Source organism: Rattus rattus, chromosome 15 (genome assembly GCF_011064425.1).
Source record: "Rattus rattus isolate New Zealand chromosome 15, Rrattus_CSIRO_v1, whole genome shotgun sequence".
NCBI classification, from domain to species: Eukaryota; Metazoa; Chordata; class Mammalia; order Rodentia; family Muridae; genus Rattus; species Rattus rattus.
The window spans coordinates 69,028,314-69,049,322 of NC_046168.1; the positions used below are offsets into that span (position 1 = coordinate 69,028,314).

General features: G+C 42.1%; 1 protein-coding gene across 3 annotated transcripts in view; it reads right to left on the bottom strand.

Annotated features, from left to right (window-relative positions):
• Positions 1 to 21,009, bottom strand: part of Piezo2 (piezo type mechanosensitive ion channel component 2) — a 367,176-nt gene that overhangs the window by 122,990 nt on the left and 223,177 nt on the right. For all 3 annotated transcript variants that reach the window (XM_032885463.1, XM_032885461.1, XM_032885462.1), the window contains exons 5-7: positions 19,772 to 19,934; positions 9,104 to 9,314; positions 7,197 to 7,410 (exon numbers count right to left, since the gene is read on the bottom strand). In XM_032885463.1, coding sequence (XP_032741354.1) covers positions 7,197 to 7,410; positions 9,104 to 9,314; positions 19,772 to 19,934 — 588 coding nt within the window. The remainder of the gene's footprint in view (positions 1 to 7,196; positions 7,411 to 9,103; positions 9,315 to 19,771; positions 19,935 to 21,009) is intronic.

A 21,009-nucleotide genomic window follows, 5' to 3' on the forward strand; every position in this document is an offset into this window, starting at 1 on the left:
TAAAAGGACAGCACCTGTCATCCTGGCTTCATTTAGTAGACAGTGCTGCTTGCCTGAGGATGGCCAGCAATCTTTGCGCCACCTTTTCCTTTTCCAATTGTAGTTTAGTGTAAAAAAAAAGTTAACAAATGAAATCAGGAATCTGAGTAAAGGAGCCCAACCTTTCTAGCGAGTCTGTGAGCAAGCAAGAGAAAGTTTAGAGGTTGGAATAAAAGCTAGACAAAAAACAGGAAGGGAAACTGAGGACGACCCCATGCTTTGCAAGAGCGGAAATAGGATCCAAAGAGGATGGAAAAATAAGGCATAGGTTCTGTTCATCCAGCTGGAAAGATGGAGGGATGGGTAGACAGACAGACAGATAGATGACAGAAAGAAAGATAGGTAGGTAGATAAATCGATCGATCGGTCGATTGATAGATAGGTGATAGAAAAATGAGAGGAAGACAGACAGACAGATAGATGATAGAAAGATAGATGATAGAGAGATAGACAGACAGACAATAGATATCCCCTTGCATGGATGTTATCACTATTCTTTATAATCACTGGGACACGAATCCTTGTACCCAGCTTCCAGATAACCTGCTTCTTCAACCAGAAAGCAGTTTTTATCTTCTTTTAAGCTTTCAGATGGGCACCCCAGCAGTAATCATCTTGATTTTTCAGAAAAATGCAATCAAATTCTTTTTGTCACTGGTACGACACACAACTTTGTTGGTTATTATTTGAAAAGGTGAAATAAATAGGAAAGAAAGAACTGTTTTGAAAACGGAATTCTGTGTACCATCGTTTGATTTCTTTTACTTAGGTCTTATACTTTTAGGGTTAATCGTGTGTTGAAATGATCCTTAGGGAAAGGCTAATGTCTGAAAGGCACTCAATGTCAATATCTGAAGAATACGATGTTATGTGTCATGGTCATGGAGTTAGGAACAAACTCTGCTTCACGGGAATTTACTGACGCTGTGGTTTGTCTCCTGCCTATGCTGATAAACAACCTCAGTTGCTGTAGGAGTTGAGAATAACCAATGTATGTACAAAGTATCTTCTCTAATAAAGTATAATTTTAACTCCATGACCGCTTGAAAAACCCAATTATGGTATCTTGTGACACTACTGTTATATTAGCCACAGGATAGCAAAACATGGGTCAAGTATAGTCCACTACCTGTTTTGTGGTTTAATATGGCTTATACTTTGCAAATTTATGGACAAATTAAAAGAAAAATGACATTTTAATGTCATTACATTAAAATAACACAAAATTGAAATTTCAGTTTTGCTAGAACATGGTCCTGTTGGTTCTTTATATCTAGGTTTGGCTGTTTCATCAGGGGACAACTTCTTCACATAACTGACAGGGTTTATGGCACATAAAACACCAACTGTCTCATCTTACAGACAGAGAAGTTGCCTGGGACTGAGAAGTGTTTTCATGATGGTCATACTTAATCTTTACTTCCCATTGTTGGCCTCTAGGTGGCGGAAAAGAACCTAAACTGGGAAGGAGGAAAGCTACTGCCTCACAGAGGATGTTGACATTTCCAATCAAGTCATTGCCTAAAAAGCTAGCACTTCCAACAGGACAGAGTGTTTTTATATATGCTCAATAAACCAAAAAATTAAATGGCTAAAAGAAACCGAAGGATTCATTTAGCTCACTGCTAATGCCTGCAGTAAAGTCTAGCATTTATTCACTACCACCCAAAACAAATATTATGCAATATGCACCATTAAAGAAACTCCTAAGTTTTAATGTGTCTATATTGCATGCCTCTCTTATTAAACTGAATCACAGTTCTTAAGTTTACAGGCTAATACCACCCGTTGAGCCATTTGGATTTGTCATTATTGGAGTGCCAAATGCAAATGCATGCTTGTGTGTGTGTGTGTGTGTGTGTGTGTGTGTGTGTGTGTGTGTGTGTGTATGGATGTGCATGCTTGTGTGTGTGTGTGTATGTACTCATGCTACTCATGCTTGTGTTTGTGCCTGTGTGTGTGTGTGTGTGTGCATGGATGTGCATTCTTGTGTGTGTGCCCGTGTGTGCATGTGCATGGGTGTGTTACCAACCGTTTTAACTTAATAAAGGTGGTATTGGCATTAGGATATATTAGTACTGTAGGGACACAAACTCAAACCACCATTTTCTTTATACATGAATCTACACATTCTGCTTGTAATTACCACCATGCAGTGAACCCACAGGATAGCAAATCTCCCTTGCTGACAATGGTCCTATCATCTGTGGGCTTTTCCAGTACAGGGTCCACATCTCAATGAGATGATACTGAGCCGCATCCCAAGGGCATAGCAGAGTCAGGAAGTGTGGTTCTTCCTTCTCATGCATGCCCTCAAATAATTTTTGTGTGTACCTTTTCCCCCCTGTAACTTTAATTGTGAACTTTTTGATAGACAAAGAATGTATAAACCAGATGATCAATAACTCCATACTGACCATGAAGATAATAGAGTCTTCTCCCTGAATCCTTTTTTCTCTTCATAATCTATCGTACTTGTTGTTGAATTATCACAATGGAGTGTTTGTGATGTTTAACTTTCCTCACAACACTGCATCGTTAAATGTAGCTCCTAGAATACTGGCATCCTCCCGTGTGCTCACAAATAAAGAAATTGGCAATGAGTCTAAAAAATTACTCACAATTTCATAATGTCTGATAATCACAGCGTCCACCACTTAGCCACAATGTCTTTGAGGGACTTGCTGTTGGCTCAACATAGAGATGTTCTGCACTTATGTGCAGTTCTCTAAACCAGCATGGTTCTTGCCAGAGTCTAATTATGCTTTTTTTTTTTTAAGCAAAAATTAAGGTGACTTCTGAAGAGAGAATGTATGGAACCACATTATGGGTTTTTCTGGCTATTTTCATTTGAGGAAATTGAATTATTCCTGAGCTTTACAGAGCTTATAATTTGAGGTCAGGGGTAATCACTGGACACCACGACTCTATGTACCTCCAACATGGCACCCAGGTGTGAAACAGCAAGGCATCCTGCTGCTTGGAATATCAACACTGGTCTATTGATAATGGTGACAAGTACTCTGTACATTTCATTGCCCTTTGCAATTGGAGACATCGGTGAGGCGACACTACAGATGTCTTCATCCCCACAACACTGAAGCAAAGATTTCAGGCTGTGGCTAAAATCATGTGCCTCATTTGGGAATGGTAAACAATGACTTCCTAACTCCTTCATTCCTTTCCTTTTCATTGGTTGCTGCTGTCCTGTAGTGAACTTCCCTTTTTTTTCTTAGATCCAATTGATAAGATATAATTGCCCACTTAAACATACAAAGCCCGGTACCATCCATCCCTTAAGAACATTGATAACAACCTGTAAATACACAGAGCAAGATCTTTACGTCAGTCTCCATTGTCCTCCCACAGCTTATCTCCTTCTCTCCAGTCTCCTCCTCTTCCTTCAAACTTCTCTCCCACCCATCCTTCCTTCTCCTCCATGACAGGCCTCCTTCTATCCTGTACCTGCTCCTCACCTGTATTTTACAAATTCAGTGGGGAAGTCACCTGATTCCTGAGTACATGACTAGGCAGCTGTCCTTGGGGCAGTGGAATTAGCATCAAAATACAGATTAAGTCCAGGGCAAACCACAACATTTCCCCCTTTTTGTCCAGTTAAAAAAGCCTTTTCACTTATATATAGAGTACAATTATTACCAGTCTACAATTTATAAAGCATATGATATACTCAACACCCAGTCCATTACTATATCTGTTAAACAGAACATTCAATTATCTATTACAGCTTAAGAAAGGCTTAAAAATCTATATTATATCTTGGCTAGCTTGTATACTATCTGATAACTATCCAATAAAATAGGCTATGAGACTATAGTCAGTCTTCAGCCCCGTCAGAAATCTAAGAATGACCAAATATCTATACACATAGGAAGCCTAACACAGCTTCTAGAACTGAGAGGTTGTAGAGACCAATGTCTACTAGCAAAGTCCCCTGTTAGCAACATGTGAGCGCAAGTCTTCAGCCTTCTGGTCCAAAATCAACTGACAGACTCTTGAAATGCAGATTTTGAAGGGCTGATCACCCTGTCTTGGCAGAGTTTATCAGTCAACTATTCTGCATAATTTTTCCTTTTCTGGACAGTATCAGCCTGCAGATGAAACAGGCAGTTTTGTCTAGTGGCTGCCTAGCCACAAAGTATTGCCTCATCTGGAGGTAGAGATGTTCAAATTCTTTGTTAAATCCGCCAAAGGGGAGCTGTTAAGAGCAGATATGTCTCAACAAAAGATAAATAACTTTAAATCTCAAATTTTGTGGATTTCTGACGTTTTTGAAAACTATCTACCTATATAAGACAATTTGTACTGTTGTCTTTATATCTTAATAATACCTTGAAAGTACTCTCACAAAGTCAGCAATATGTTTGGTATTTGGCCCTTAACTCATATGTGTAATCAACTCAGAAGTTTGTAATGACATCAAGAAGGACTGGCTCTAAACCTTGTACTTTTAAACTTTTAACAAATAAATTCTATATCAAAGCAAAGATATGATTTTAGCTTAGTTAACAAATGAGATTACAACTGTATAACTCAGTCTAGCTAATTCCTCCCTGTTAAATTACAACCATTTCTAAATTCCTCATAAAAACAACTTTAGAATAACCACTTTCAGCCCTGCAAAGTCCAGGGAATTGGGGCGACGACTCCTCTATAACTTCAACTGTGCATGGGCGTTGAGATATCCTTGGGGGTAGGGGGTAGGAAGAATGAAGCAAATGCTGTAGCCGATGTGTTCTGAGTGGACCCAGCTGAAAGTCCTTGAGATCAGGAATCCAAGTAGGCACACAATGTAAAATACAACTCTCAAGACATAAGTTTAGAATCAAGATATCTTTTTGTTTGATTCTCCTGAATAAATTTTTCACGTGATCTACCTCTATCAAATCTGATCAGTATTACTCTGTGAGGTTTCCAGAGCCTAATCACACTTTTTAAAAACACAAAGACAAAATCTTTATCCGAAAATACTGTGTTCCTGAGTCTGTAACCAGAAAAGCTTGTATCTTGCACTCTCTCCCAGAGTAATAATATAACCATAAAACTCAAAGTCACACCCATTATGAAGATTAAACGATTTTTTTTAAAAAGGAAGTAAGCTAAACAATGAGCCTGATAGGCTTTTTCTATGATATCAGGAAATGAACCCAAAATTCCTGTGGAGCCCACGTTAAGAGAATTCGAGCTTCCTGTTGTGGTAAATATCAAAAGTAACCACAAACCCTCGCTAGCCGGCATCAACGAGCCATATGGCCTTTAGTGGGGTAATTCATAAAACAAACTAAACACCTTTTATCAATTCTAATATCAATAAGCAATGTATCAAACCAGGACTTTAGCCCAAAATATCTCAATCTGTCAAGCTCTCTACCCAGAGCCACAGATTTTTCTTTAACCTTAATAACCTAAATATATATCCTTTTGTTAAGCTCTCTACCTGGAGCCACAGATTTTTACTTAATCTTAATAACTTGTAAATATCACAATATTCTACTTGGAGTCAGTGACTAATTTTTCCCTAAGTTCCAAACCATGGATGAAAATCCCCACATGATTCAGGTAATCTCTGTACTCTCCTTAAAACAAACCTTAAAACACCTTCTATCAATTCTAGTACCAATAAGCAACTTAAAACTCAGGACTTTAACCCAAAATATACCTACCTGTTAAGCTCTCTACCCAGAACCACAGATTTTTCTTTAACCTTAATAACTTCTATATGTCTGCATTCATTCTGCCTGGTGTTACAGACATTTATCACAACTCTCTACTTGGAGGTAGTGACTAATTTTTTCCCTATCTAAGTTCTGAACCATGGATGAAAATCCCCACCTGATTCAGGTAATCTCTTTACTCTCTTCTTTCTAAAAACAAACTTAATCACCTTTTAATAATATCTGTAATTAAGAAGTAGCTTGTCTAACTAGGATTTCAACCCAAAATTCCTGTGGAGCCCACATTAAAAAGAATATGAGTATCCTGAAAGACTTTCTAAACAACTTTATTTAAAAAGCAGCTTTTAATCTCTAACTCTCTGAGCTGCCATTACTTATCACACAGCCTGCCAGCCCAGGCTACTTCCCTGTTTCTTTGTTAAATCCCCACGCTTGAGATATCACATGACTTAACATGGCACTGGCCTCTTCTTACATAGAAAATAAAAACGTTCTCTCAACTCTTAGGATTACTAGTGGATTCTTGCCCATCACATTAGTTTGCCATCTGTTGTTGTAAAACTATAAAAAGTAAAAAAAAGGTATAGTTGTCTTTTACCTCGCTAGGTCTGGCACCACGGTGCCCCAAGATATCTGCTAGATATCTCGGCGGAAACACATCCCAACTCCTCTCGGCGGCCCAGTGTCTCCAGCCACCGCACACTTTCCTATACTCAAACCCCCACATAAAAGAACACACAACACAATAATCTTAGATCTAATTGATAAGATATAATCGCCCACCTAAACATATGAAGCCCGGTACCATCCATCCCTTAAGAACATTGATAACAACCTGTAAATATACAGAGCAATATATTTACGTCAACCTCCATTGTCCTGCCATGGCTTCTCTCCTTCTCTCCTCTCCTCTCTGTGAACTTCCCTTTTGAACTGAGAATAGCCTAGAGTTTCCCCCAAAAGTCAAAGTAAGTTCTAAGTTCTTTAATTCCCATGCTCACAGAAATGTGTTGGTATAACAGTCATGTTCAATTTGGGCAGCTGGTTAGATGTTGCACTTGCTCTAAAATCCTGGATTTTTAGTTTAAAATCCAGTGTTTTTAGTTTCACTCATTTTCTATAGTCAATTTGTTATTGTTTCTGGTGCTCCACTGGCCATGTGAGAGATCTGTCTGGCTAGATGCTGGGAAATGTTCTTGTGTCCTCTTTTCGAACCCCACGTCTCTCCTGTCTGCTCCAGACAGCAACCCCTCCTATCTCCAATGACAGAGCATCTTTATCCCAGAACACCTTCCCTTTCCTTCTAGACTCTGTAGTCAATAAAACCACAGTGCTAGACTGCTTCCCTGCGGTGCCAAACCTCTGCTTAATGCACCAACTGGCAAATTCACAGGGTCCTACGAAGGCTTCGAGGGTTAGCAAAGGGATGAGAGATTCTTCTGACAACTTGGCGGTTTCTCCTACCTTGCATAGTAGTCATTGGGTGGGACTGCTTCTTGGAAGAACTGAAACTGGTACAGATAAAGTCCAATCAGGTGCCCAGCAGTGAAGATTGCCAGCAGGACACAGAGGCAGCCAAACAGCAGTGGGTCAAAAGTTCGGCACCAGGACCACCAGGTGCACAGACCCAGAAATACAAAGAAGTACACAGCTGAGGTCAAAGATGGCAGCATCATGCCTAAGGAGAAAAATGCAACCATGACAAGGGGACAGGACACTGCTTGCCACTCAGTGAGGTTTCTTTATGTCCTAGAAATACAGTGAATTTCCTTCATGTGCCATAGCTATTGGTCAGTCTTGCATGGATGGGATTTTATTTTAACAAAATCCATCAATATCATCAAAATCATAAATGCTTTACCGATTGTAGGGGAAAGTCACACAAGATATGAGCACTGTTATGAGAATGCTTTAAGACACGATATTGAAGAAATCCCATCCTCAGCATCTGAGCTAAGGAAAAAAAATCCTTTTCTCACCAATAGAACTGAACGCACACTTCACTGTCTTCCTTTTCTAACTTGTCCCCCCACCCCCCCCCCACCGTTGCAGGAATTCTAACTTTTCTTTAAACCAACTTGGTTTATTAATTGATTATTTAAATAATTTTATTATTTAATTACTTTTATTATTTAATTAATTTTATTAATTATTTTTGACAATTTAATACTTGTGCATAATACATACTGACCATTCTCACCGCCAACCATCTCCCTTTTCCATCTCCCTACTGCTTCCCCGTCGTCTATCTCCTCTTCCCTATACATTTCTTTCTCACATTCATGTATATTGCTTTTTAAGACTTCAATTTTAGGTTTTGTGTGTGCATTGCTTGGATGTGTGTGCGTGCACGTGCACATGCGTGTGTGTCCATAGGTGTCTACAGAGGTTACAAGCAGCCATTGAATAACAGTTATAAGAGGTTGTGAGCCACCCCCACCTGATGTGGGTGCTAGGATTCTACCTTAGGTCCTCTCAAATGCGAGGGCTTTTAACTACTAAGCCATTTTTCCAGCCCCTCAACTTTGTTTTATGATCCGCTGAGTTTAACAAGGGCTTTCTGCATGACCATGGTGTTGGACTTTCTTTCAGTGAGGATTTATAAAAACATTAGGTATTGTGGGCACTGTAATCGCATTACGAGTTTGTTCTACCTGTTAATGCATTTATACATGGCTTAAAGCAACTTGGCCATGGAGTTTGAGCAGAGTTCTCATTAAAATATTGGGTTTTATTTGCTGAAAAAATCCTATTTCCCTCTTGTTTTCTTTCCCGAGTAAAAAGAAGTTATTTCACCTTTGTAACTTTAGTGTGAGCGAGTTCACTTTAAGAAGCTCTCAGTATGGTAGGCAGTGGGAAGGAAGGAGGAGGACAGCATTACATTATTATTATGGAACAAGTAAGATGTAGCCAACATTTAAAGGAAATTACTGTCTGTGGAGGGAGATTGCGATCTAAGTCGGGAAGAAAAACTGTATATCTTGGAGAGTTAAATTAAGATTTCAAATACCCCATGATGTAAAAGATAGTGTTGGCCTTCTACATACTAAAATAACTAATTGCCGACAGAGCAGAGTTCAAAGGTTCTGGGGAAGAGAAACAGCTCTTATTCTAATCTAAACATATAAAATGAGCTCACTTAGATACGGGAAAGATGATTTGACCGAGATTAACAGTCATTCTGAAAGCCTCAAGACCAGAACTTGACGATGCAATGAGGCTGGGGAGGTTTCCCACGTGACTGGCTTCACAGGGGTCAATATTGTGCTGTGCCCCTGGAACCCCTTGTTTCTTCTTTGCCCTTTTGACTCCATCTTCACTGTGCACAAGTGGCCTGTGACCGTCTCAGAGCGAGGCCCTTTGGAACTCACCGGACGAGCCCAACAGGATGGTCACCACCACCTTGCCCGCCGTGGTTATCATATTGCCGATGAACTCCTTAAGCTTGGAAGCGACGGAGGCGAGCCTGCGAAATATTTTTAACTTTGTGCTTTCTTCCAGCTCGCCTTCCATGCCTTCTTCCCCATCTAAGTCCTCCTCATAAATCAGTGCTTCTTCTGAGTCCATCTTTTCTCCTCCAGCCTGAAGAAATGAAAATAGAGAATGCAGTAGTGAACACTTCTTCTGTAAAGCCAAGCTGTGGGCCAGTCACTGGGGTCAGTGTCACAAATCAGTAAAATGATCAGCCCCGTTTTTTTTGGCAGCTATGAAGTCCAAGCCACTGTGACTCACAGAGGTCATATACTCTACCTCAGGGTCCCAGAGATACACCATGCTCCCTGCCTGTACCCAGTCTTTCACATGCAGAAGAAAACTGCCATGGACATTAACAGCCTTGACTATGGTCTATCTGGATTGGTTTTTGTTGTTTTTTGTTTTTTTGGGTTTTTTTTTTTTGGTTTTTTGGTTTTGTTTGTTTGGTTGGGTTTTTTGGCTTGCATTTGTTTTCTTGTTGTTTGTTTTGGGTTTTTTCCCAACCTTGTCTGCTCTGCTGCCGGCTGTTTATACAAAACCTAGGAAGCAAGGCAGAGCAGAGGTGGGGCTGGGGTAAGAATGAGAGTGCTGGTGTTTCTATTCTAAGTTTATCTTTGCTGTCCATCACAGGATTCTTTGACCAGGACAGTGGTGTTGGGCTGCTTGGACAAAGGTGCTGTGGCTTCCTGTCAGAACTTTCAGAGGATGGATCATACAGAACTTGGTACTGTCTCATTAAGGACATAGGGAGAAACAGACAGCAGAGAAAAAAAATACAAGTCTCCAGACACTATATTTTTAACTGAGAATGTAAAAGGGGTTTTAACTGTTTTTAAAGACGAAGCAAGTATTTTTCTTTTTCATTAGAATCGTTCCTTAAAAGGGGTTGGGATTTTTAAAGGAATCAAACACAGAAGCTATCCCAAAAGTTGAGGGACACTATATTTGTCCCTCAGTTGACAGGCTGCATATATTAATCTGTGTGATTAGAGCATCTGGCTAGGGACTGGGAAAACTCTAAATCCAGTTTACTCTGCACGCTTAGGAAGACTGGTGGAAGCCTGGCTTTTCTGTTCTTCACACCATAAGTTCTTCCTCAAGACCCTTTGCTCAGTTACTTACAGCACTCCTTCCTGGGGGCTGGTTCTTACTAGGCTGAGTTCACTGAGGAAAATGGGTGCAGAAGCACAGGTACCAATTTAAGGACATTCTGAGTGATTGGAGGGTTCAAAGACATCCTGTTGGAAAAGGTAGGGGAAGACCACAAGGGGCTTGAGCTAGCCACTCAGTAAAAAAGGCTAGAGAGTACCTCCACCTAACCTGATCCAACAACATATGTATAACCCCATGAACATGCATGTGTATATCTACACACAAACATGCACACATCTCAAACAATCCGTGTATATGCCTATGTACACACATATATGCACTTGTACATACAGGTACATATCCATGCACAGAACACACACGTGTACTTACACACATATGCACATACCACATAAGTTGATAGACACATATGCACACACAAGTATATCCATGCACACAAACATGTGCACCCCTTTCTCCAACATGATTTAATACTGGGCAAACTAAATTCCGTATATGTAAATGGGGTTCTTTTCAGTTCATCAAGACATTACATAGTCTTCTATACCTATGGGTTCTGCAGCTGCCGATTCAACAACCAGATTAAGAACAACCATTTGAGAAAATTAAATCTGTGTTGAATTTACAGTTCTTACTCTTGTAGTTATCCTTTGAATAACAACCCATGAGACACTGGCATTTGGTTGAGAAGATGTTCATAGGCCCTGGGCATGTACCATGCAGCTTTTATAAAAGGGACTTGAATAAGTGTCTATCTGGATATCTTTAGGGCTCCTGGATTAGACCTCTCATGGAAGCCAATAGATGAGTGTATTTATATCTTTCCTGGGGCAGAGGGAGGATTTGCATTTATTCATTAACATGCTTTATCCACATAAGACCCAGTGTGTCTGAGAGTTCTAGTGAGAGACTCTGTACCACATGCATAAGCCAGCTAGAAATCCCATAATAAGGGCTCTCCAGAGAGGTCAAGTGGGATGCAGCTATGACTGGGGTGGTGGTGGTGTTGGTGTTGGTGGTGGGTACAGTAGATTCTGAGGTTAGGGAGACCCTCTCTGAAGAGGTGGCATTTAGACTAAAATCTAAATGTCACAAAGTCACCAGTTCTGTGCAAATCCCAAGAAAGAGAACTATGGCAGGGGGAGGAGAGAGGGATAGGAATCAAGTGTCCCACACCACTGCCTCTTTCCTTCCCTCCTCGTTCTCAGCTGAGGGCCTTGCATTCTAGTTTGCAGAGTGAAGGTCTACAAGCTGTGTGGGATTGGGACACTCAGACGACCTCTCTGCAGCCCACTGGTGATGTGCTCACTCCTTTCTTCTCCTGTGCTCCAGTCATTGCCACCATCCATCTCCTCAGCCCTGTAGGATCTTTAGGATCGTGCATCACAATGTGTTTCATGTCTGTCAGGTCACCATCAAGAAACTGAATCACCCTGCACTCTAATCTTAGAAAAATGTACCTCTCCTACCTGGATTTGCCTTCCAAAGTAAAAGTCTTGGTAAGAGTCAGCCAGACTCCATTCCACTTCCATTCATAGATTCCTCTTTAATCTGCTCTAACTGCACTTTCTCCTCTAACCAGTCTCTCTAACCAAGTTGTTCAACACAGTCTATTTTACAGAGTCATTCCAGTGGCTGCCTTGGAATAAATGGATGGATGTTGGATGGTGTAATGGGTAAAATTGACCTTGAGTTTGTCTTCTTGTATGTGTGGATGCTCATGGCCCAGGCGACAGAACTCACTGGTAAATATGAGAGAGGGAGAGACACAGGAGAGTGAGAGGCAGCCAGTGTGTTTATCTTTAATGAGGAGAAGAGACAGCTAAGGAGAAAGCAAGTGTCACTTTGGCCACCCTCCTTCATTTCAAGCTCAGTTCCAAGTCCTAAGCAGGCAGCTAGCGCATGGTGGGAGAAAAGGTGGGAACCAGGAAGGTCAAACTGGGGTCATCGGCACCAAGTCAAAGGATTCCCGAGGGACAGTTCAGGGGTGGCTCATCTTCACTCCTATCTGTATGGTTTGCCTAGGAGCATGCGACACAGCGAACACTTGGAGAAGAAGAATCTTTGTCTCTTTTCCTTGGTGCATACAATCTCCATCTACGAGACATCTTCCCTACCCCTGCAGGTCTCACTCTCACTCTAGCCTTTCCTCTTTTTTCCCATTTATTAATTTTTTTTCTTTTCTTTTTTTCAGAGCTGGGGACCGAACTCAGGGCCTTGTGCTTGGTAGGCAAGCACTCGCTCTACCACTGAGCTAAATCCCCAACCCCTCCCATTTATTAATTTATTCATTCACTTTACATCCTGACTGCATCTCCCCTCTCCTCCCAGTCCCACCCTCCCACCCTTCCTCCTCCATTCCCTCCTTCTTTTCTCCTCACCCATGGGTACCAAACCACCCTGACACATCAAGCATTAGCAGGAACTAGGTACATCCGCTCCCACTGAGGCACAAGACAGCCCAGCAAGGGGAAGAGGACCCAAAGCTAGCCTTTCTTCCACCAACAGAATCCATGTGCACAGCTACAAAAAGATTAGAGAAGAGCAGCTTCCCTCCTGACGCCAGGTGAACAGGTCCCTCATGAAGCGCCCCCTCCACCGGAAGGAAGTCTGGCAAAAGTCTTACTACACTTGAAAAAGTGAAAACACGGTGGGGGCCCCCTGAGTCACGGGAGGAAACACGCTTGTAGCTCTTAGGACAGATGACTCACTATTCCGTTATAGAATGGCTACGGATGTTGACTAAATCACGCACTCTGCTCACAGGCCTTGGTGAGGTTACACGAATGCCTTCTCTTCATCTCTCTGAGCCGGGAAGGGATTTTAGGAAGTTTAAAAGCATGCCATTGCACATTATAGCTTTGGGTGGTCTAGATGTTTGTGCATTAGCTTCCCAGAGATTCCCCCAGACACAGATGTGTTTCAAACATGCTAAGCTGATTGGAGGTGTCTGTGCATCTGTGAGCCTCATTCAGTCAGGGCCAGATCTGCCACTAGTCACCTTGGGTGGCATACTAACAGGCAGGCCTTTTGTCCCCATCAAAGGTTCCTCCGCTGACCTATAAACACTGGGGTTTGGCAAGAACAGAGAATCATATTTATTAATAAGCGTCCTTGCTTGCTATAAAAATCTGGCACCTTGGAGGAACATGACTCAAACTTGGTCGTGAAGGAGCCACTGGAAACAAAGATTTAACACCTACGATTCCTAGACTACCCCCCCCCCGAATTCAAACACCAGGTGAACCTTTAAGAGTCTAAATTGTCCAAGAAAATCTCTCATAGAAGTATAGTCTTTGTTAAAATATAAACTCATCTATACTTTTACATCCTTGACTTTGTCTCTTCTAATGATGCTGACTTTGACCGGAAGTCCTGTCCCCTGTGACAATAGGGATGGACTCCCTGGACATTGTGCTCAATGGAGCATGTCAGCCCAGTCAGACCAACACGACCTGATATCACTTGTTTTTGGCTTCTGAAAGATGAACTTTAGAGAGGAGTAAAGTGGCCAGAGGTGGGCAGGTAGGCAGGTGGGCCAGTGCAGGGAAGTCCCTAGCCAGAGGCTGTAAAGTTTCACTTAGCAAAAGTGTGATGCGGCGATCTATAGCGTATCACAGTGCCTGCATTTTTAACTAATAAAATATTGTAAACTAGCTAAAGGGAGAAATTGATGTGTCCCCAACACAAAGGAGTAAGTAGCCATAGTAATAGATATATTAATTGTATAATTTGATCATGCTACAACTTATCAATATAGGGACACATCACATTGTACCCTATAAATAACTGCAAATACTATAGGTAAATTGCAAATAAATTATAAAAGTACTACCGATAAGAAAAAGTCCCCAATTTCAGATGTAAATGAAATGTTTTTGGGTAGATCTTACAGCGCTATGGACACACTTTCCTACCTGGCCATTTGGTCTCTACACCTGCAAGGCACCCATAGCTGCCCCCTGCATAGGCTGCCCTGACCTATTGGTTTTTGACAAAATTATTTCTGATAGGACTTGAGCACCTATGTTCCTTACCCTTGGCACCATATAATTCCATGTAAGGGCATAAAACCCAAGACTATCTGAGGCACGTCAAGAGCTTAACAGGCTGCACCTCAGACTCACTGAGTTAGAATCTCTGGAAGTTCCTGGCAGGGATGATCAAAGGCTCCCTCCGAGCCATTTTAGACAGCCATCTTGGCTCCATGTCCTGGATGCTTGAAGACCACCAGCAAGGGTGTTGTACAGTGCAAAGCTTTTATTAAAGATTCCATTCTCTTAAAAACACACACACACACACACACACTGAAGAACTGTGTCTCGGTTACCTCTGATTCCCTGGATACTTGGACCCCCAAACTGAGTTTTGGCTGCAGCTGAACCCCTTTCCTCTTCTCTGTGATGAAAAGCGAGCTTTCAAAGGCATTTCTGTGGACATCTATCAAAGTCACATGGAATGAGCCAAAAGGTCTGTGAGGCATCGGGGACATTTTCCAAAGTGTCACCCTTGTTTATGTATTATTTACTTTCTAAAGTTAACAATTTATCTTAACAAAATGGGTTCATCCCACAGAAGAGTCCACAGAAGGGGGGAGAAAGTGCTGTGACTCATAGTAGAGGGAAAATGGTCTTCCTAGTTTTCCCTGTGATGGCAAGAAGAGAGGTAAGGGCTGAGTACCATCGTGTCAGGCGTGCCATTGCACATGCTATGCTGGTCTAATGTGGTAGCAATTTTATTCTGTGGCTGGTCTTGCTCGGGCAGTATTAGGCTCCCACTTAATAAGAGCAGTGCAAGTCTCCTATCTCACTTGGAAAGAGAGTGGTAGATGTTGCTTAGAGACTCCCACCAAAGGGCTCTGATAATTTAGTAAAGGTGGGGACGAGGGGGTCAACTGAGGTATGAAAAGAGGCCAGTCAGATAGCAGGGGATCTGTGGGAGTCTACAGATATTTCTGCTTCCGAGACTCAATACTTCTGGGAACTTGACGAGCAAAGCAGAAAACAAAAGCCAATGCTCGTTAGATACTGTCCCTACAGCAGGCTGGCACATCAGCTGGCACACAGCAGGAGCTCAGGTAAAAGTGTGACTGATGAACATGACTTTGGAACAAGTGTCTCTATCTTTAGCCCCAGCAGAGCAATCATCCAAGACAGACTGCTCACATCTAGATCTGTCCTGCCTTGGGTCAAAGTCCTAAATATGGGGAGACAAAAGTCTGTGCCACCAGTTCTGGCCCAAGATTCACTCTGGATGCTTAGGTTCTGTTATTCTCTGTCTAAACTTCTCTGTAAGTATGCTACACTCTGGGGGCACAGAAGACTGGGAGTTTCCCAAATTCCTGACTGTGACCTTCAGAAGCTGTGAAAAGAGCCTCCTGCTGTACCACCGGGAGGGGCAGAACTGCATGTCTGGGACAGCCAGAGACAGGACCTTTTCTTTCTCACTACAAGTCACCTGGTGTAAGGCTTGCAGGTGCCCAGGCAACTGCCCAACTTCTTGCCACTCTGAACAGTTCCACGTGGCAAACGTCTGCTAGAAAACCCAGGGCCTAGGAAATTTAAAGCCGGTGACTTTGGATTAAATCTCAGGTTAGAAATGAACAAGCACCAAATGTCTAATTAGAAGGTGCCAGGAGAATGATTGATTTCTCCCCATTCTTGGTTTCTTGCTCTGAAAAAAATGTAGCATGACCGAAACTCCATGGCTTTCTTGTAAAGGCAACGATCAGGCAAACATTCTGTCCAAACTCTAGTGTCCTGGTAGCCTGAGAAATGTCCAGTGCTAGAAAGCACAGTGCAAGTTTTGAGCTTATGGATGAATTTACAAAACTATGAGATATATCCTCAAATTTCAGCTGCTTTTACTGGAATAAAATGTCTTCCTTCTGACTGTCCCTCCCTCCTCCCTCCCTCCCTCCCTCCCCTCTCCCTCCCTCCCTCCCTCCCTCCCCCTCCCTCTCTCCCTCCCTCCCTCCCTCCAGCCCTCTCTTCCCTTTTCTTCCCTCCCTCACTCCCCCTGCCCTCTCCCTCCCTTTCTTTCTCCCTCCCTCCCTCTCTCCCTCCCTCTCTCTCTTTCCTTTATTCCTTTATTCCTTCCTTTGTTTGTCCATTCCTTCCTTCCTTCTTCCCTTCCTTTCTGTTGTTTTTCCTTTCATTTTGAGACAAGGTCTCACGTAACCACAGCTGGCCTTATACCCCCTCCTCATCTTCCACCTCCAGCTGCCAAGTGCTGCCCTTATGGGCAACGCTCCACTACATGTGTGCCTGACTGGAATATTCATCTAAGCTTTATATTATGAAGTAAGGTCTCAAGCCTTATGAAACAAGGAGAAGCAGGACAAGAACTAAGGAGCTAGGTGCATCTAAGTGTTGTCAGATACTGTAGCATCCTATACGTAAGCTTTTCTATCCAATTTGCTGTTCATAACACAACTCTTCTTTCTTTTTTTTAAGATTCCAAAAATAGTGAGAATCTTTCTCCCAGTGACAATGGACAGATCTGCTTCTGAACTGAAATAAATACCTCAGACACCTCCACCCAGGGAACCTTTCTAATATGTGAAGGGTAGAGTCCCTGAACCCTGCCCAGCTAACAAACCACAGTGAGGCTAGGGATCCGGTGCATTGCACCCCCTCTTCTCCAGCAATGTCTCAGGGGAGCTCCTGGGTGGGTGAATGCTTCCAAGTAGCAAATGTTGTCTTCATCAGTGGACCAAGAAAGGCTTAGCTACTTCTAGGAAACAAGACTGCTTGAAAAGGCATTCTCCTGGGCATCAGAGGATTAATCTCTCCATCTCTCCACTCAGATAAGGAAGAAACAATTGCAGCAAACGCTGTTCTCTTACATCTTCAGAACTAAACATACCAGAGTACAAAAACCAAGATTTAGAAGGAGCAGGAAGTGTGCAGGGCCCTTTAGAAAAAAAAATGCATTTCTCTGCTTACTTTGGCTGTGTATTCTGATCTCTCTCACACTGACTCCAGATTGTCAAGTCAGAAGTACTTCCCTCATGGTGAATCCCCCACTTACCGCCCTTCCTCTGACCTACCCACTTGGCTGGAAAGTGCTAAGAAAATAGGTATTAATATCTGAATTATCCCCTATCAAATTCAACTGAAATAGGGAAGAAGCCCCTATTCATTGATACATGTAGCATTCTCCAAGCTCAGAGTAAAAGTTGTTTGTGAAATCAATCTAGTTGTCATGTGTTATCTTTGAATGAAAGGATTGAAAACAGATGTGCCTTGCATGTCTATTACATCAATTTCAAACAAGACAGAGCTGTCACGGCTCTAAGAATAAAATAAAAACAGGGTGTGACCAGGCTAGACATGTGATTTCAAACTAATACACATGTTTGTGCTAATCTCTCTTCTTCATCAGAGGTCCACTACCCGTAACTACAACCCCTCTCTGTATTGGTTGTTGCCTGTGTTGCTCATTCTGCAGAAATAACATCTGTTCCTAGCTTTTAAAATCAGCCATGTTGAGTTATTCCTGGGACTTTTCATGGGGTTGGTTTAGGATCTTGGATAATAAGTTTCTGAACTGAAATCAGAGAACAAAATAAGTAAAAGTAACCAGAACTTATTAAGCATTCCCCATAGGCATATGCTGGGCTATGAGCTACTTAACGCTTCACCTTATAGTTGGCACAGACACGTAATGCACTACTAATAGTTTGGGTGCTGATGATCGAACCCAGGGCCTCAGGCACGGTAAGCACATGCTCTTCTACTGACCCATTTCACAGACTAAGAAAGACAATAATTGCCTTTGCTATCACATAGCTGTTGTGCGTTAGTCTCCATGTCTGCCCTCAAAAAACCAGTCCGTTTCCAATAATTATCCCTTAGGGCTCATGTAAAGTGGGCAAGCCCCAAGACACAGTCTTGTCTTTATAGATAACAATAAGGAAAATCCTAAATGCGCAAACTTTCAGTTAATGCGTTTGCTGACACAAATTTTGGCAAATTAGGACACTTTATAATTAATTAATTAATTATTATTTAATCAAATCAATTCCAAAACTGTCAGCCCTATAAAATAATAAGGTAATGTAAAAGATACTCTATTAAAGTTTTCTATCTTAAAATTACCCCATCAATAGAAAAAAAATATTTCCAAGTTGTATCTGATTTTAGGTTCATAGACATGAATGAAAGGTTTGCTCAGCTGTCACTCTGCTGTAATTACATTTTACACTTTGTATCTTCTTTTGCCCTCAAATATCAGAATGTGGATACAGAGCATGGTTGCCTATCTTTAATTCATATGATTTTAGGAAGTAATATAAATTCAAATTTTCATATCGTAAAATTACATTTCCTCCATATTATTTTGTTACAACTAAGCACTTTTGCCAATTTGCTGTTTATTCGGTAAGTATGGAAACCCTTTGCCATAACTGAGGGTTCTCCTTCTCTGATGTGTGTGTGCATGGTTAACATCCCCAAAGCAAGCAGTTCCTGATGCTCGCCCAGTTTGCATTCCTACTGTCTGTGCTTCCTGATATGGGCATGGTTAATGTTACTAATACACCAACTTACAGTTGATTTCTGTCTCAGGATTTAACTTCCTGCCAGAGCTTTTGACTAAATCATTTGGTAGACACCATGTATTAAATGTCCAAATCAAGTATTTCTGGGTAGCTTTTTAAAAGTTTTATCTTTATATCTAAAAAAATGTCAACTACTTTTTATATTGGTGTCACCTAAACTCCCAGAACAACGTGCTGTCCTTTGGACACGGCCATGCTCGGTGTGGGTCAAGGGGGAATGTGGTGGGATATGTGGTAACCACTCCTAGACACAACTTCAGATATACTCCTCAACCAACAAGTGCTCCTGAAACTTCTGTCATTATATATTTTAAGACACTCTCATACTTTACTGAATGAAGTCTTTCCCCCCTTTCCAAGTACTTTAAAATGGCCTGGTCCAAATATTCTGAACGAACACAGTAACTAGGCAGGTAGAGTGTACAGTCACAAGGTGAAACTGCACAGCTGGAAAGTTCAGAGGGTAATTAAGATGATTTTTCTTCAAAGGTGTATTACTTCTCAAAATATCCTGCAATAGCTCAGACCTGGAGAGCAGGTGACTCATAGCAACATGTGCATAACTTTCCAGGCTTGGCCACCTGACATAACACTCAGGGCCCAGTGAGGCCAGCTGATCACTGAGGTAACGAAAGCATAGTCAGGGCTGTTCCTAACTCCTCTGTGAGATCCTCATGAAAGGTGAGGTCAACCGCCTGTGTCCTCATCAACAAGGTGCATACATGAGTGTCTGCCTCGAAGCTTCACCCAGACTTCTCTGCAGAGCAACAACACCCACTGGTGCTTCATGCGCAGGGAGCCCCTCAGCGCTCTGCAGACTGACTGACTCCACTCAGTCTCACAGACAAGGCCCTGGGGGTGGGAGAAGAAAGATGCAGGTGTTCACACTCACCAATTCTTCATTTTCGCACTCGGAATTAAATTGGGCTACTTCTTCCGTGTCTGGTTTCTTAACAATGGTTCTGCAGACCAGCCAGATGGTCAGGCTCGCAATGAACATCCCGATATCAGGCACAAACACCCTGATGCCATTGCCAGCATCAGCTCCCTTCAAGCTATGGAGGAAAGAAGACAGGAGGAAGTTACCTCACATCTGTATTGTCAAACCTCTTATTGTATACTTCGATCTTTAAAATCAAGGATGTTTGCTTGCGCCTAGCAGTTACCGGAACATTCTGCACTGACTTCTGAGTCTTGTCAGTTCTACTGAGATGTAGGCAGATCTCAGTGCTTCCCAGGGTTTCGGAGCAGCAATGAATGGTGGAGTTTGGTGGTGCAATCAGGGTACTTAGGCAAAACCATAAAGAACCCAAATGGACCACTCCACGAACCGTAATAAAGCACATTGATGTTATATAGTGTGATGCCTTTGTTCATCATCTGGATGAAGTCATTTAAAAACCAACATGTAGTAACTGCTAGTAGAACCACACGGTGCAAATATGAGTGAAAGGCACATGGAAAACCGAAAAAGTACTCCAAGAATCTTCCAATCCAAAGCCTCATCCTTATTTTTGCACTTAGCTGATTTTTGGCGTTCTATATTGCTGTAAGACAAGTCAGTCTAGTGGTTTTACTTTTGTTTGTTTTGTTTTCTTTTTACTCTTAGAGAAGCGATGTTCAACTGAGGAGAAGCTTTGGGTTCAAGCCCAAGCCTGACGATGTGCAGCTGTTTTGCACATTCCCACAATCCCCCACTCTCGCTCTTTGCCAAAGACATTACACCACTTGCCGTCCTTATCGCATTTCAGTGAAATGAGATATGAGGCTCTGACTTCAGAAAAATAAAGATGCATCCGTAGGTCTTAAATAATGTGCATTTTTCTTTTGTAAAAGATGAAACCCCGGGTTGGGGATTTAGCTCAGTGGTAGAGCGCTTGCCTAGCAAGCGCAAGGCCCTGGGTTCGGTCCCCAGCTCAAAACAAAAAACAACAACAACAACAACAACAAAAAAAGAACCAAAAAGATGAAACCCCTTTTCACCAGAGCCCAGTATTTTGAGAGAGCAGTATTAACCGGTTTTTAATACCAGTTACTCCTCTTCATAACTGCAAGGCGTGTGTGGTTATAACTGAGATCCTGAGATGGGGATGGGGATGAGGAGAGGGGACTCAGTCAGAAGAGGAGGAA